General features: G+C 39.4%; 1 protein-coding gene across 4 annotated transcripts in view; it reads right to left on the bottom strand.

Annotated features, from left to right (window-relative positions):
- VPS13A (vacuolar protein sorting 13 homolog A) overlaps positions 1-16,242 on the bottom strand; it is a 259,919-nt gene that overhangs the window by 3,996 nt on the left and 239,681 nt on the right. For all 4 annotated transcript variants that reach the window (XM_073345105.1, XM_073345103.1, XM_073345104.1 and 1 more), the window contains 3 exons: positions 3,200-3,285; positions 1,790-1,913; positions 62-136 (listed from right to left, as the gene is read on the bottom strand). In XM_073345105.1, coding sequence (XP_073201206.1) covers positions 62-136; positions 1,790-1,913; positions 3,200-3,285 — 285 coding nt within the window. The remainder of the gene's footprint in view (positions 1-61; positions 137-1,789; positions 1,914-3,199; positions 3,286-16,242) is intronic.

The raw sequence follows: 16,242 nt of genomic DNA on the forward strand, positions 1-16,242 counted from the left end.
CTTTTTAACAAAAGTATAGTACTGTATTACTATAATTTAAATAGCAGTGGCTGGTATTTACCTTGGCGTCTTCTGGAGTCCTAAAATTAATTATTTTTCCAAACTCTTTGGCATGAAATACGGACTTAACTCGTTCCTACAAAGCAAGCAATTTTAAGTTAAGTTATGACCTCAATTTTTCTAAAGTTAATGAATGTATAATGCTTTTATACTCTGATTTGCTCTACAAAAGCGACCTTCAAAGTGCAGTCTACATAATAAACTGATTTTTAATCAAAAATCTTACTTTACAACATATCACTCTGTTTAATACACTGTAGATCACTTTAAACATTTATATCTATAAAATAATCTAGTCTACCTGGGAAAAGCGGGTTAATAAAAGCAAAATGTGATGTGCTAAATTTTCTGTGTAATAATGGTCTGAAGTAAACTATGTGAGAACCTATGTGTACTGTGGCTAAATTTAACTGTTTCTTGACAGTTCTCTCATGTATGTACACAATTTTTCATGTACAGAATCACTTCGTTAGTGAATTCCATTTTAGGATCAATCCCTCTTCCTGGCTGCTGCTCCCTTTAGGAGCATAGTCCATGGAGAGGACATTACACTCCCTTTAGGAGCATAGTCCATGGAGAGGACATTACATTATCCTTATTGTCAGACACTCAGCTGAATAGAAAAGGTTTTCCTGAGTCCAAATCTTCTCCCAAATTCCACTCTTCTAAGAAAGAGGATACCAGACCCTTTGCCAAGTAACTCTTGTGCCAGGGGCTTTAGGGAGGGTATTTGGACTTACCCAGATAAAACCCTGATCTGGGAAGACAGCCCTTCCTGTTGTGTCCCAGGAGTTGAAGAGTAGTGACGCTCTCTTACTACTGTCTCCAAAGGAGTGTTAGCGTGTATAGAAGGGGGATGTAGGACCTGCAAGAAGCTCTCAAGACTCTACAAGTATGTCTACACTGCAATATAAGATGAAGCTTAGATTCAGGCTTGAGCCCAAAACCTCCTTCCGTCTACAAACAAATCTCTGAGACTCGGACTCAGACCTCGGGTTCTAGAACCCTGCAGTGGTGGAGGGTTTGAGCCAGAGTCAAGCCAGGACCTATTGCTTTACAGTGTAGATACAGCCTCCCACCCACCTCTGACTCCGGCCCTGGGAGTCCACCAAAAGTATCCTATACTGCCATAATCTTTCTTTGTCCTCTCTAACCCAAGAATCTTCAATCAACTCCAGGAAAACAGATGTGGTCAGCTGCCTTGAGTCTCTGTAACCCTGAGCTCATATTGGAATGTAGACATATCCTAAGCCTCTTTCCTCTGGCTAACTGTGGATCTGTAATTCTTGAGAGGATATCTTGACAGATATGGCTGGTTCTACTGCACTGAGAGCTAGGGCAGCAAATACAGAAAAAGAGATCTGCAGGTGATCTGTTTAGGGTACAATCGTACCTGGGAAAATGTATGTTTATTTATTTATTTATTTTAATAAATATTTTCCCCAGAGGAGAAAAGTGTCTGGGTGGAAGGTGGGAAAAAAAAGGTGAATGGGGAGAAGGAAACTCCCCTTGTTATCACCCAAAATTGACTTTAAAAGCCAGGAACTGAAAAATTAAATTGGGAAAGTTGAGTTGCCATTCTGATCCACTTGCTAGAGGAAAGTTAGTTTGGGATATGATTAAGCCCTCACAGACAAGTCTGAGCTGCCTCCTGTAAATGTGTCAAAAGAAAAAAAATTAAGTGGTACTTTCACATTTAATTCTACTACTAGCCAGGCATCTACCCTACCTTGGCTTCAATGCGTAATCTTCTTCCATCAACAATGAATGGCTCTTTGGTAAACTCATCATAAGTGTACTGCCACTCACATGTCAGCTGTCCAAATGTTCCTTTTGTCACAAACAAAATACCACTAGAAAGAGTAAAATATAATAAACAGTTCAAAAATGAAAGCAGAAAATAAAACAGGGTATGAAATACTTCCCCTCCCCGCACCAAAGAAATTAGGAACTAAATGTTAGGTACAGTGAAGTTGTCTTATTATTTCAGATAGTTTCCCACAAGCTACATGCAACAACCACATAGCACAACTTTTGAAAAGACACATACGGACACTCAGGAAAGTTAATCCAAATTAACTTTTAAAGTGCATTAGTTAAATTACATTAAACCCCTTTCTGGATACTGTTATTCAAAATTAAAATGGTCTTAATTCGGTTTAGCATAATTTACTTTGGAGGTAAATTAAGGTAAAACACATTAAGGCTACTTTAATTCTGACCAATAGCATCCACATAGGGGTTTAATGTGGTTTAACTAATGCACTGCAAATTCAGACCTTTAGTTAATTCGGATTAATTTTCCTGGATATCCCAGTGTAGACAACGCCTAGATTCTGCAGGTTCCTGTGCTTATTTACAATAGCATCTATCAGCATCTTTCTTTTAAGCTAAGCAGCTACTCTATTTCTAACCTGATATTCTCAGAGGAAAAATAGTCCCCAGACAGAAAAATTGACTTATGTTCCACTATTAAATATGTTTGAGTCTTAGAGGAAATTCCATTCCTTTATTACTGAGTATCTTTACTTAGATTCCAGTCTTGCAATGTGCTTTACACAGGTGGATCCCTGAGTCCATATAGAATCCCACTGACTTCATCCTGACTAAATATTCAGTTTATCTGTCTCAGTTAGAGAAAACATGAAAGCAAGTTAGTCATCCTTGGATTATAGAAGCTACACACGTGAGACATAGGATAATATATTCTTTGCCAAACTGGCAACGAAAGAGTCATAGATAACAGGATGCCAGATGCACTTTTTCCTCCATTTTATATATATATACACACATATATGTACATACATATATACATTTTCTATACATATATGTTCACACGTGTGGCTATATGGAGATTTTGTGTGTATTTTATATATATATATATATATATATATATATATATATATATATATATATATATATATATATATATATATATATATATATAAATAAAAGACACAATCTCCATATAGCCACACGTGTGAACATATATGTATAATGTATATCTCCATATATCCACATGTGTAAACACCTACTTAACAAAACGATAAAAAATAGTTGTTTATCTAAAATAATTATCACTCCAACACTTTGGTGGTACATTTTAAATTATTTACTATTCAAAGAGAAAAGCCTCTACCTTTTTGTTATCATTAACAAATCTGTATTATTGACCATGGCATGTGTAACATATTTGAGTTGTGCAAATCTTCCATTTTCAATTTTCTAGAAGAAAAAGAGAAAAAGTGTTATAGCATCCCATAAAATACATTAATTCATTTATTTATTTCTTGCTTATATCTCAATTTCTAATCTGAATAAAAGCAACTTACTATAACTGAACAAAACATTGTACCTTCTATCCAATAAAGAGCTACCTACTCAAAAAAAAATCAGAACACAACCAAAATTTTTGTGACATTTTGCATTTGCCATGAAGATATAATCTTTAGACAACTGTATGTGAAATTGATTTCTGTTAATACAGATGGGCAAATAAATGATCCATTGGGATCAGCCCTGTCCAAAGCTGGCTGCATCATCAAGGTCTTGATTCCAAAACAGCTACACAGAAGGATTTTGAACTCAAATTTTCCCATACTTACAGTGCACTGCAATATAATTAAAATGTATATGAAAAAATAAATGGATTCCCAACATAACTATGGTATGACTCTTGGACTCTTTAAATTAGAATCAACCTGACTACCATGAACACATTAGAATCACTATCACTGCTAACAGAACTGAATTCAACTCCATACAAGAATTCCAGACATAGGATCAGATTAACTACAGGACACTTCTTTGGTACTGGAAATCACATGATGGGCAGCATGCTTCTGCATTCTCTGTGCATTTTCCATAACACACATACATACTCATTTCATAGATTCATAGATATTTAGGTCAGAAGGGACCACTATAATCATCTAGTCTGACCTCCTGCACAACACAGGCCACAGAATTTCACCCACCACTCCTGCAAAAAACCTCACACCTCTATCTGTGCTATTGAAGTCCTCAAATCGTAGTTTAAAGACTTCAAGGAACAGAGAATCCTCCAGCAAGTGACCCGTGCCCCATGCTACAGAGGAAGGTGAAAAACCTCCAGGGCCTCTTCCAATCTGCTCTGGAGGAAAATTCCTTCCCGACCCCAAATATGGCCATCAGCTAAACCCTGAGCATATGGGCAACATTTATCAGCCAGATACTACAGAAAATTCTTTCCTGGGTAACTCAGATCCCACCCCATCTAATATCCCATCACAGGCCATTGGGCCCATTTACCAATAATATTTAATTACCAAAACCATGTTATCCCATCATACCATGAACTTATCGAGTTTAATCATGTACAGTAGTTTGTGAATAAAGTAGCTGAATCTTCTCACTGTTCATGAGGGAATTGTATTTAAAATGGCGAATCCATGATATCAGACTCTACAGTTTTAAATGCTAAGGCTCTGTAAACTTAGTACAACTTGGCAGCTTCTGGAAGCCTGGATTTCAGAGGAATGAACAACTATATAAAAATGTAAAGCAGGTTTCTCCTTCAGCTTCAACTCTGGCACAGCTCCTTTGCTTGCAGTGACGATGTTCCAAAAGTATTCTGCTTAGCCTAAGAAATTTGTTCTAATTTGGATCCTGTGTTGCTGGGAAATAAGGACAAGAGCTGTTTACTTTCTCTTTTTTCCATTAGAGCGCACACAAACATCCCCTTTGTATTACTGGGTTTTTTAAAATGGAAAATAGAACAGATAACCAAAAAATAGTCCTTGAAATACTGTAGACCTAAAAGTTTCCAAAATCATTTCTAAGATTCAGAGGTCAAGTCCTCTCTCAAGTTAAAAGAATAGAGCCATGTGGCGACTATTGATCACCACTTGAAACCACTGTTAATATAATAAAAACAAATTAGGAAGTCCTACAGTGAAACTGGAGATTTCTATTATAAGCAAACTGCTGCGAAAACCACTTGACCTAACAGTTTTTAAAAATTATGTTTTCCTTTGTATACAGTAATTTAACAACTGGGATATTACCCAATATAAAATGTTTTTGGTTTACAGACAAAATTCATGCAATGCAATGACAAGGAGAAAAATACATATGGACAATATACAATTCTATGCACAAGAAACATTTAGAAGTTTCCATTAACTTATCAGTTATTACACTGGTTTAGAATTTTAGTGACTAATACATTTGTTACAAAAATCACACCAGAAAAATGAAAAGATGATCTCCAAAATAAAAAAAAATGCCTTCATTAACATTTGCTTATCCTTGTCAAGGTCTTAAGTTTATACCAGGTATTATTTTATTCAACAATCTTCCATAGCTACACCTAAGGACTGGACAAAGGAAACATTTAAAATATAATTTAAATTAAAGAATTGAAAATTGAGCACACTCAGTCAACAACTCTTCAAATCCTGTGGTGAAATCCGGGCTCACTGAAGTCAATGGCAAAACTCACACTGATTTTAATAGAGACAGGATTTCATCCTTATTGTTTTTCTAAATAAACTAAATTATTCCTTCATAAAGATTTGAATCTTACATACCTTAGTTATCTACAGTACAGTTTCATTATACATTTCTAAAAAAAAAAAAAGCCTTGGCCATGTTGGTCAAAGAAACCGTTCTATAAACTTGTTAGAAACAAGAGACTTTAAACACATTTCTGAGTGAGCTTAGCCTATATCCTAATGTGGGTGAATTACTGAAGTAAGAGGGCAGAGGATTTTTCATGTGCATTTGGGCATTGACTTCTTTTAGGAAAAAATGAGTATTTTTCAAACACGCGTTTACTGACATATTAAAATCCCTATGTAAACAAAGCAGTTACAGCGTTAACACATTAGTTTGCTGAGGTAAACTCTATGGGGGACTGTAAGGTTTACCTCAACCAGCTAACATGTTAAATGTACATCTTTTTATCTAATGTGGACGTAGTTGCTGGTCTTTCCACTAAGGTTATGTCTACACTACAAAGATAAGTTAACTTATGTTAGGTTGACTTACAGCCACCACAGTAATTATCCTCCTTCTGTCGGTGGTGCACGTCCTCACCAGGAGTGCTTCCACCTACTGAAGAAGGGCAATGTGGGGGACTGACAGCCAGAGCTCTGAGCTCCATGCTGTTCCCCACCAGAAGCCCAGCTGCCCCCTTGGGGGCTTCTCACTTCCATGCTCCTAGCTGCGAGCGGGGGAAAAGCCCAGGCTTCTTGCATCCGGTGGGGAGATCTGGACTAGGAGTCCAGCACGGAGCCAGGACCCCAGGGGACAGCAGGTCTCCCAGCAGGGAGCCCGGGAGGCAGCCCAAGTCAGGAGCCTGGGAGGCAGCCAAGCTTGGAGCAGAGACGGGGGCAGCAGCAGAGCTGTGAAACTGAGAATTATGACAGCCAATAGCTGATGTAAGGAATGCAGTGTCTACAGAGACACTGTCACCCTAACTACACTGACATAAGCCCTATGCCTCTCGTTTTATGTGAGCATAGCAGGGGAGTTACATCAGCTGAGTTTTGTCAACAAAACAAAACTGTAGTGTAGACAAGGCATAAGACTGTCATAATTGGACAGTTTTGTCATAATCAGTACCTACTAAGGTGATGATTTGTGTGACATGGATGTCTATCCACTGGAAACTGAACTGAGGCAACCAATTTGTTTCAAGAGTAGATCAAAAAGCCATCAGAAGATGTCAACTTATCTCCACTGACCCCACTTAAAATTAAACCATTGCCTCAAACGCTTCATTATCAGTCTTCCTCTTCCAGTTGGTAGGGGTTTTTTTTGTTTTTGTTTTTTTAGAAGAGTACTGACACAGATACATCAAAAGCAACATCACTTTACATTGAAACCTATTTTTGGTGAAGGAACAGAAAATATGTAGGAAACAATCTATACTTGAAGAGGATAGATGAGATAACAGCTATTGGTCTTTTCCATTTCTATCTTTATGCCTAGTATCTTATAATTTCACTTACTTTTACAAAACTGCTGTGATTAACAATTTACTGGTGAGAATGCCATATTTAAATATGTGGGAAGGTTTAACTTCCAATACCTACATGCATATATGTATTAAGAACAACAAAGGGACATTACAACATTTAAAAAAAATCCTAATTTACCATTTTGATTCAAACTACATATGAGAGATTCTATGGGTGCATGTTAAAGTATTAACAGAGGAAGGCTCCTGAAATAAATTGAACTGTACCTATTGAGTGATGTAACAAATATTTATTTAAAGGTGTGTTCTGCATTATTCAGCTATAAATAGTTTGGAGGACGATTGTATCCCAGAACACCATGATAAAGTAAAACTCTTAGTGGTGGAAGGATAAGAACTCTCAATGATTGTTTCTTTAAAGCTGTGAAACAAACACTGAAGAAACATTTGCTAATGTGAAAGAAACTTTCTGTAGCTCCGAGTCTGATACTATTCAATATTTTCATTAATGACATGAAGAATGAAGTGGAGAGTATGCTTATAAAATTTGCAGATTACAGCAGGCTGGGAGCGGTTGCAGGCACTTTGGAGGACAGAATTAGAATTCAAACCAACCCTGACACATTGGAAAATTGGTCAGAAATCAACAAGATGAAATTCAATAAAGACAAGTATAAAGAACTATAGTTGGGAAGGAAAAATCAAATGAACAGCTACAAAATGTGGAATAAAGGGCAAGGTGGTTGTACTGCTGAAAAGGATCTGAGGGTTACACATCACAAATTAAATGAGAGTCACCAATGTGATACAGTTGCGCAAAAAAAAAGCTAATATTCTGGGGCTCATTACAGAAGTGTCAGATGTAAGACACAATTATCCCACTCTACTTGGCACTGGTGAAGTCTCAGCTGGAGTACTGTGTCCAATTTTGGGGGGAACACATTTTAGGAAAATTGTGGATAGACTAGAGAGAGTCCAGAGGAGAGCAACAAAAATGATAAAATGTTTACAGTACTATGAGGAAAGGTTAAAATGTACTTGGCACGTTTAGTTTTGAGACAAGAAGACTGAGGAGGGACCTGATATCAGTCTTCAAAGATGTGAAGAGCTACTATAAAGAGGATGTGATCAATTGTTCTCCATCTCCACTGAAGGTAGGCTTAATCTGCAGCATGGGAAATTTAGTTTAGATGTCAGGACATTTTTTTTTCTAACTGTAAAGTGTAGTTAAGTTCTGCAATAGGCTTTCAAGGGAGGTTGTGGAATTTCCATCACTGGAGTGCAGGGGACTGGACTAGATGACCTTCTCAGGTCCCTTCCAGTCCTATGATTCTATGAGATATGAGCTTCTCCGAGGCAGTACAGGCAGCACTGGTGGTTGTTGCTGACTGAAAAATAGTGGGGGCAAGAGATTTAATTCTTAAAACCCAGGAGCCTGGGCATAATTTAAGCCCTGCTCTGAGAGTCTGGGGGATCCCCTGGGGCGAAGATTCTAACTACTTATCTAACTACAAAAACTACTAACAGTAACTTAAATATTTACAGGAAAGAACACTGAAGAGAATCAGTTTTGGACACCAGAGGAGTTCAACTCAGGTAATGCGTAGCAAGAAGGAATGGGAGAGGCGTTGGTCTGCACTGCCTCTTATACTTTAGGTATAGAGGACAAGGAAACAAACTGTGCAGGAGCGGACCAATGGACATTACTTGCTAGAATTCTCTCTTCTCAGGCACATGGAGTACACAGTGGAATACACACAGACTAGTACTCGAAGAACCAGCCGATTTGAGCAAATGTTTCACTGATTAGATGTAAAAAGAGGACAAAAATTATCTGTGAAACTGGACCCCCAAAACAAGTATCTGTAAAAATTGAAGCACAGGTCTACTTCCCACTCTGTGCAGCTTATTCTTACTAGCAGTACAGATTACCCATGCATACGAAGTTCCTGGCATATATGGTACCCTTGATGGGTAATGGGGGAGATATACACACAGACACTCTTTTGGAGAGCGTGGAGCTTCTCATAGTTCTGAAAGTAGGAGATGGAGTAAGAACAGAGGCAGCAGAACTGCACTTTACCATCTCTCCACAATGTAGGGATTGGCATCTGGCAATTGCCAACAGTATGGGTGATGCCCACTCAGAACTGGCCCACATACATTTGAACGATTTAAGGGCCATCTTAATTAGGTGAGGCAAAATGGGGGCGGGGGAGGATGCAAGAACCAGAAAACTGCTAGAGATTAAATAGCAATTGTGAATCTGTTAGGCCACACTTCTTTGCACTCAGCTAACCAGCCATGCGATCTGAACATACTGAAAAATATACTACCTGACAATCTTCTCAGTTTCTCGTCGCATTCATCACTAATGGGTAATGCCTTCCACTTGCAGAATTTGGAAGTGGTCCAGTGTTGTTGCTGGAAACTCCAGAACTAAGCCCAGTCTTCAGCTCAGACCACCAGAAGAGTTCTTCCAAAGCTGCAGAAATACCCCACCAACAGATTATTAGCATTAAGATAACTTGGTATCCTAATTATCTTAAGGTTATTTATATATATATGTCCGAGTCTCCCTTTAGAGAAAAAATTCAATTGTAAAAAATTGAATTCTGGTCATTTACCAACTACTAGGGTGGACTGAATGAGGAGAGAAGTTGTTAACAGAAAGAAAATTACTAGGTAAGAAATTTATCATTCTGCTGCACAGCTTTCCCTCCTCATACATCAGGAATGGGAAATAGCAAGCAATGAATCACAGAAATAGGAGAGAGGATGAACAGAGTCTTTATTATTATTATTATTATAGTAGAACAACAGGCAAAGAGAAGTTCACCCAACAAAGCAAGAGCTTTGTAATTTAACGTTACTTGGGACCTCATCCAATAATACCTTCTTACCTACTTTGCAAATCTCCCTTGAGGCTCAAACTTTTCCCAGATAATACCACCAAGGATCTTGTAGAGGGAGACTTGATTCTTCCTTTGTGAATAGCTTCCGAGATATGCAGCATGCTAAGTGGTGCAGGATTTTAACATATTACTTGCAGCAATGTTGAGACCCTAAATGCCCTGGCATTTTGGATGGAATGAGATGAACTGAGTACAGTTGATGTGTGTACTCAATATGCTTGAGATATATTTTGACAGTGCTAGGAATGCCAATTTATACCACAACATTCCAAAGGGGGTGCTAGTGATTGGAACAAAATAATGGGAGAACCATTTCCCAGGAATTGTGAAAAGAATTTACATCGAACAGAAAGGTTTCCGGGGCTGTAAGAACATTTTATACATAACAATAGTAATTTGGTTCTTGTATGGATACAGAAACCAATTCTATACCCTATCTTTCAGAGGGAATACCAACTAGAAAGGCCTGCAACAGATTTGTTTAATCTGTCATTCTGAATAATCCTGAAACTTGATGATACTCAGATGGGAAGTCTGATGTGCCAGCCTACAGTATGGTGCTAGGGCTGTTACCACCTCTTGTAAGGTGCTTGATTGTAGGACTCCAAGCAACCATTCTGTAAAAATTCTAGTGTAGCACAGATCACTAGTTATTATTACTATTTGTATTGGATAGCATCTAGAGGTCAAGGCCCTACTGTGCAGGATACTATACAAATAAAGAGACAGTTTGTGTCCCAGAGAGTTTCTATTCTCCCCTTACACCAGAAATCATTTTGACCATACCAATGAATGGAATTTCCTGATTCAGTTCTGTTTGACTATTAAAAAGTACTGATCGATGAGGCTAAAAGAGAAACCCTGCTGAACTACACACCTCTCTTCTGATGCCCAGACTGTTAACTGTAGGTTATCCAGGTCTGGATGAAGAAGACTACCCTGCTTCAAGAAGTCTGGTGCTTTCTTCAGGTGGAATGGAGGTTCTATGGCTGTCTGTCAAGTCTGAAGCGCATCCTGGGCCAACAGGGGACTAGGAGGATGACGTTGGCTCTCTCTTTTCCCTCTTTTCCATGTCCTTTGTGTGAACTCTCTTAGAATCAGCAGATTCTTCTGAGCCCAGGGATCGATTTCCATTTTCAAAAAGAAGTTTGACCTCTGGGTATAGACCTTCCAAAACCAGGAAGTAAAGTCATGTTTCAATCATAAACCCCCAGTGGGAAGCAGGAGGCAAATTCTCCCGTGATCACCATGTATCTACCCACTACATAGTTTCTTGAGCCTTCTTCTGAAGTAACTGGTTCTGGCAACTATCAGACAGGATACTGGACTTGATGGACTACTGGGTCTAAATCTGTGTGGCCAAGTTTGTGTGTGTTTGTTCAGATGTGCCACTGACAGGGCTCTTGAAGTGAACTAAAAGGATGTATACTCAGAGATTTTAGAAACACATCTTCCAGATATTCTATTGCAGTTGGCAAGTTATGAGAGGGTCTGTATCTTTGGACAGGGTACTGATTGGCATATTGTCCATGAACAGATATAAATTCATAACTTGCGATATGAGTCTTGCTGTGATTAACAGTCATTTCTTATGACTCTGGGTGCAGAGGGTAGATCAAAAGTAAGAGTTTTGTACAAGAATTATGAGCTCTCATACACAAATGCTCCTTTTGTCTTTGTCATGGTGAGAATTTAGTTAGCTTGGGAAGAAAAAAAAAATATATATATATAGATTTTCTTGGGAGCTTCTTCTCCAGAATTTTAACTCTGAATGGGGAACAGTCCCTTCTTGAATAGTCTTGGTGTTGACTATGCTGGCTTTGATAGTGAGGGTAGAGACCTCTCTGCTAATTCAGTTACTCCACTGATTTTTCTGTTTCCCTGAACAGTTCCTCATCTGTTAATTTGCATGCCCAAGATATCTGTTTAGGATGACCCTATTGCTAACATTATTTCTTTATAGCTACTGAATTAGGAACCATTGCTCTTGTGACAGGTCACATCAAGTGATTTGACCAGAATAGAATCAAAAGCCCGTCATTCCAAATCTTTGTCTGAATGGTTACAGCTGAGGTATTAAAATTGCTGTGCAGTATGTCTTCACTCTTGTTCTCCATGGGGTCTTTTGGAAGAAAGTCACACCTTCAGAATGGAACTGTGTCTTCCGCTGGTGGGAATCCTGCTGCAACAACCTCAGGTTCACAGAACTTATGAAATTCCTTTATGTTTAACTTTTTTTTTTTTTGATGGTGTGTTTGTGGTACTTCCCCTGGCTGTGTATGGGGAGAAGTAGCATGCTATATATCCTGGTGTGGGAACCCATCAACTGGTACAGATATCCTGATTTTGGGAAAAGCCTGCTACACCTCCCCAAGCACCTGAAAGGATGCCTGCCTGCTCTCCCAGGCTGGCGAGCTCCACTTTCAGACTGACTTAGTATCACTCAGAGCTTTACTGAGTAAAGCAGGGGTCATTTTGAACACGGAAAGGCATTTCTCACTAGCCTCCCTGTATTCCCATTATAGTGCAGCTGTCAAGAACATGAAATACTCATGCGCCTCCCTTCTAATCAGTGTGTGGAATGCTTGTGATGTTTAACGTAAGCTAGCCAATGGAAAGTGGTAAGGGTGGAGAGAGGGACCCCTTCCCACTCATTAGACTAAGCACCTTTCCCTGGCAGAGTGAGGATCTGTGGGCTGAAAGCCAGACAGGCAAAAGTCCCATTAGGCTGCAACCTGAAGCAGGGCTTCACAGGAGAAACATGCTTCTCTGCCCACACATACTGCAGGGTGGGAAAGGGGCAGTGAACTTGACAGAGAGGCACTGTGAAAGATTCCCTCCCACCCTGAGGGTTAGAAGGCAAAGGAGAAAGGCTTTAAACCACAATTTTTACATGGTTTACTCATTAACAATACATATTGGTAGTTTACGAAGGAGACACTTGCTTCTGCTTTTTTGGGACCTGAAGTCTTTGGAATTTACAAGACTTACCCTCATTGTTTGTTCAGGGGTTCTTCTCTCTGTGGAAATCTTCATGCTCTTTGTTGAGCCTCCCATGGTCGAGTCATGGCTTCAGGCCGCGGTCAAGGACCTACACACTTCTCCCACTCAAAACCCAAGGACCTGACAGAGCGAGGGTTAGCAGCTTGTGGCAGCAGGACAGCAGCAGCTCTCCTCCTCAAGCCCATATCCTGGCAGAGCCAGGGTAGGTGGTTTCTGGCAGCAGGTCATAGCTTGCCCTCTAAGCATTCTGAAAATGCCACCTAAACATCTCAGAGTTCGCTTGATGCTTGTACGGCTTCTCTGCTGCCGCAATGAAGGAGAGAGGAGCTCATTCAAAAGGTGCTATTCCAGAGAAACCAGAGGCCTAATTCCTCACCTCATAAAAGAGAGAGAGGAGCTAGAAGCTGAAATGAAGTTATTGCACAAAAACTAATGAAAAAATTAAACGTATAAAACAAAATGCTCATGAGAAACTGAACTGACAACTTGTCCTGCAGCTGGAGACAGAAAATCTGGTGGCTAGGCAGCGCTTAGTCCTGGAGACCCCCACAACAACAAAGGACCGCCTCTGAATTCCACAGGTGAAAGTATTTTAGTGATGAATGAAAGAAGCTGTGTAATAGTAAATAGTTACAATATAGTAAACAAGTTAATTAAATGCACAGCAAGGCCTATTCCATGTTTATGTAGTCTGGTAACTTTAACTGTCTAAAATAAGTCTTAATAGTACCAAGTACAAATCCTTCACCACACTCCTATCAAGCTGTTAGAACAACTAGAATATAGATACCCTGTTTAACACAATCAGAAATCCCTGATGGCATCAGTTTAAGTGTACGAACTGTGCATGATATTGTAAGGTCAACAAGTGTTCCTAAAACTTTAATACACAAAACAAATAAAAATTGGTGAATAGAATTTGCTACTCCAAGCTAAATTATAACAATAGCAGCATGTTTCTGTTCCTGCTTTATTTGTGCAAACAAAACTGCTAACTTCAGTAAGAGTTTTTGGGTGTATAAAGAATAGAGATCAGGGCATAACTGTATTTATATTTGATATTGTTAATTATCTCTCATACTGTTTGTTTCTGAGGCTTTGGAGAAAAATGGTACCTCTGGTAGCGTCAGGCTATGTCAATCGGTTAATTGCTCTCAGCACGGAGTACTTTTCCGTCTACAACCCTACTCAAAACAGGCTATTTGTGGTGGAAGCAGGTGAACCATCCAAACTCAAATACATTTTTTCCTGATTTGATAAAACCAGTGCTTTAAAAAGTGCAATTTTGGTCAGAAAAAGTGACATTATAAAAATGGCTCCATATTTGTATTTAGAGAGAGAGAGACAAGGTAGGAAAGGTAGTATCTTTTACTGGACCAACTTCTGTTGGTGAGAGAGAGAAGCTTTCGAGTTACAAATGACCTGAGAAACAGCTCTGTGTAGCTCAAAAGCTGGTCTCTCTCACCAACAGAAGTTGGTCTAGAAAACCAACATGGCTACAACAACACTGCATATAAAACACACACACACACTCTGCTTTTTACTACTCTTAGTACTGCAGAACCAATAGAACTATAGGAGACTGAGCAGAATTCTTTTCAGGATCAGCTAATACTGATTAAGATCCAAATTCAGAATCTTTGCTTCAAGATGTCAAGTGGATTTATGTCTCAAATGCACATTAACTATACACCTCTAATACTTTGACTGCATCAGGAATACTAGTGGTAAAGAAGAACATACACAATGCTATACTGGGAAGACGAATGGTCCATCTAGCCCAGTATCCTGTCTCTGACAGTGGCTGGTGCCAGATGCTTCACAGGAGATGAACAGAGCACAGCAATTATTGAGTGATCCATCCTGTTGTCCAGTCCCAGCTTCTGGCAGTTAGAGGTTTAGGGACACTCAGAACATGGAGTTGTGTCCCTGACCATTTCAGCTAATAGCCATTGATGGACCTATCCTCCATGAACTTCTCTAATTATTTTTTTGAACCCAGTTATATTTTGGTCTTCACAATGTCCCATGGCAACGAGTTCCACAGATAGACTGTGCATTGTGTGAAGAAGTACTTCCTTTTTTTTTTTTTTTTTTTTGTTTAAAATCATATTAATTTCATCGGGTGACCCCAAGTTTTTGTGTATGTGAAGGGGCAAATAAGACTTCCCTATTCAGTTTCAGCACACCATTCATGATTTTATAGACTTCTATCATATCCCCCTTACTCGTTTCTTTTCTAAACTGAAAAGTCCCAGGCTTTTGACTCTCCCTTGTATGGAAGCTGTTCCATACCACTCATCATTGTTGCTCCTCTCAGCATCTTTCCAATTCTAATATATATTTTTTGAGACGAGGCAACCAGAACTGCATACAGGATTCAAGAAGCGGCCATACCATGAACATATGAGCCAGAACCACCACAGTTTAGAAGAAACGGTTACTTACTTTAACTGTGCTTCTTTAAGATGTGATGCAGATTTGTATTTCACTTAGGTGTGTGAACACCCAGAGCACCAGAGGCAGTGAATTTTGTCTTGCAGTACCTGTAGGAGGTGGTGGTGGTGACTTGTGCTCATAGCCCCTCCTTTGGCTATATAAGGCAGTGTTGTTTCGACAGTCCTCAGTTCCTTTCCGATGCAAAGGGGGTGGAGGATGGGTCATGGAATATATGCCCGAATAACATCTCGGAGAAGCACAGATACAGTAAGTAACCGTTTCTTTTTTTTCTTCTTCAAGTAGATGCAGCCATGTATTCCACTTTGGTGACTCACAAGAAGTATTCACAGAAGATGGGGCTTGTAGTCGATCTAAACAGGGATTCCAGGACTGCCCTCCAAAAGTTTGCATCAGCTCTGGATGATGCCATAATAGTTCCTAATTGTATGTATCGACAACTACAGGGCAGCCCTGCGAATGTCCAATATTGGGATGTCACCTAGGAATGCTATTGATTTAGTTGCACTCTCACATAATGAGTTCGCTCCTGCTAAGAAGGCTTAGTCAAAGCTATTTCATATGCACTATTGATACAAGATGTTACAATCCACATGACACCAATAGGTGAGGTGAAGCAAAAAATGGTTTAGTTCTGTCCAGACAGAAGGCTAGACATCTTCTCACATCTAATATATGGAGACGCTGCTGCTCCAGACGTGAATGCAGCTTAGAAAAGAACACAGACAAACGACAATCTTGGTACCCCTGGCTCACCATGGACTGCCCCCGATGTGGACCAGGTGATGGAGAGTGAGAGAAGGAAGAACCCAACCTCAACACCAAGGAGTGTTGGGTTTCGAG

Source organism: Lepidochelys kempii, chromosome 5, assembly GCF_965140265.1.
Source record: "Lepidochelys kempii isolate rLepKem1 chromosome 5, rLepKem1.hap2, whole genome shotgun sequence".
Classification (NCBI taxonomy): Eukaryota; Metazoa; Chordata; order Testudines; family Cheloniidae; genus Lepidochelys; species Lepidochelys kempii.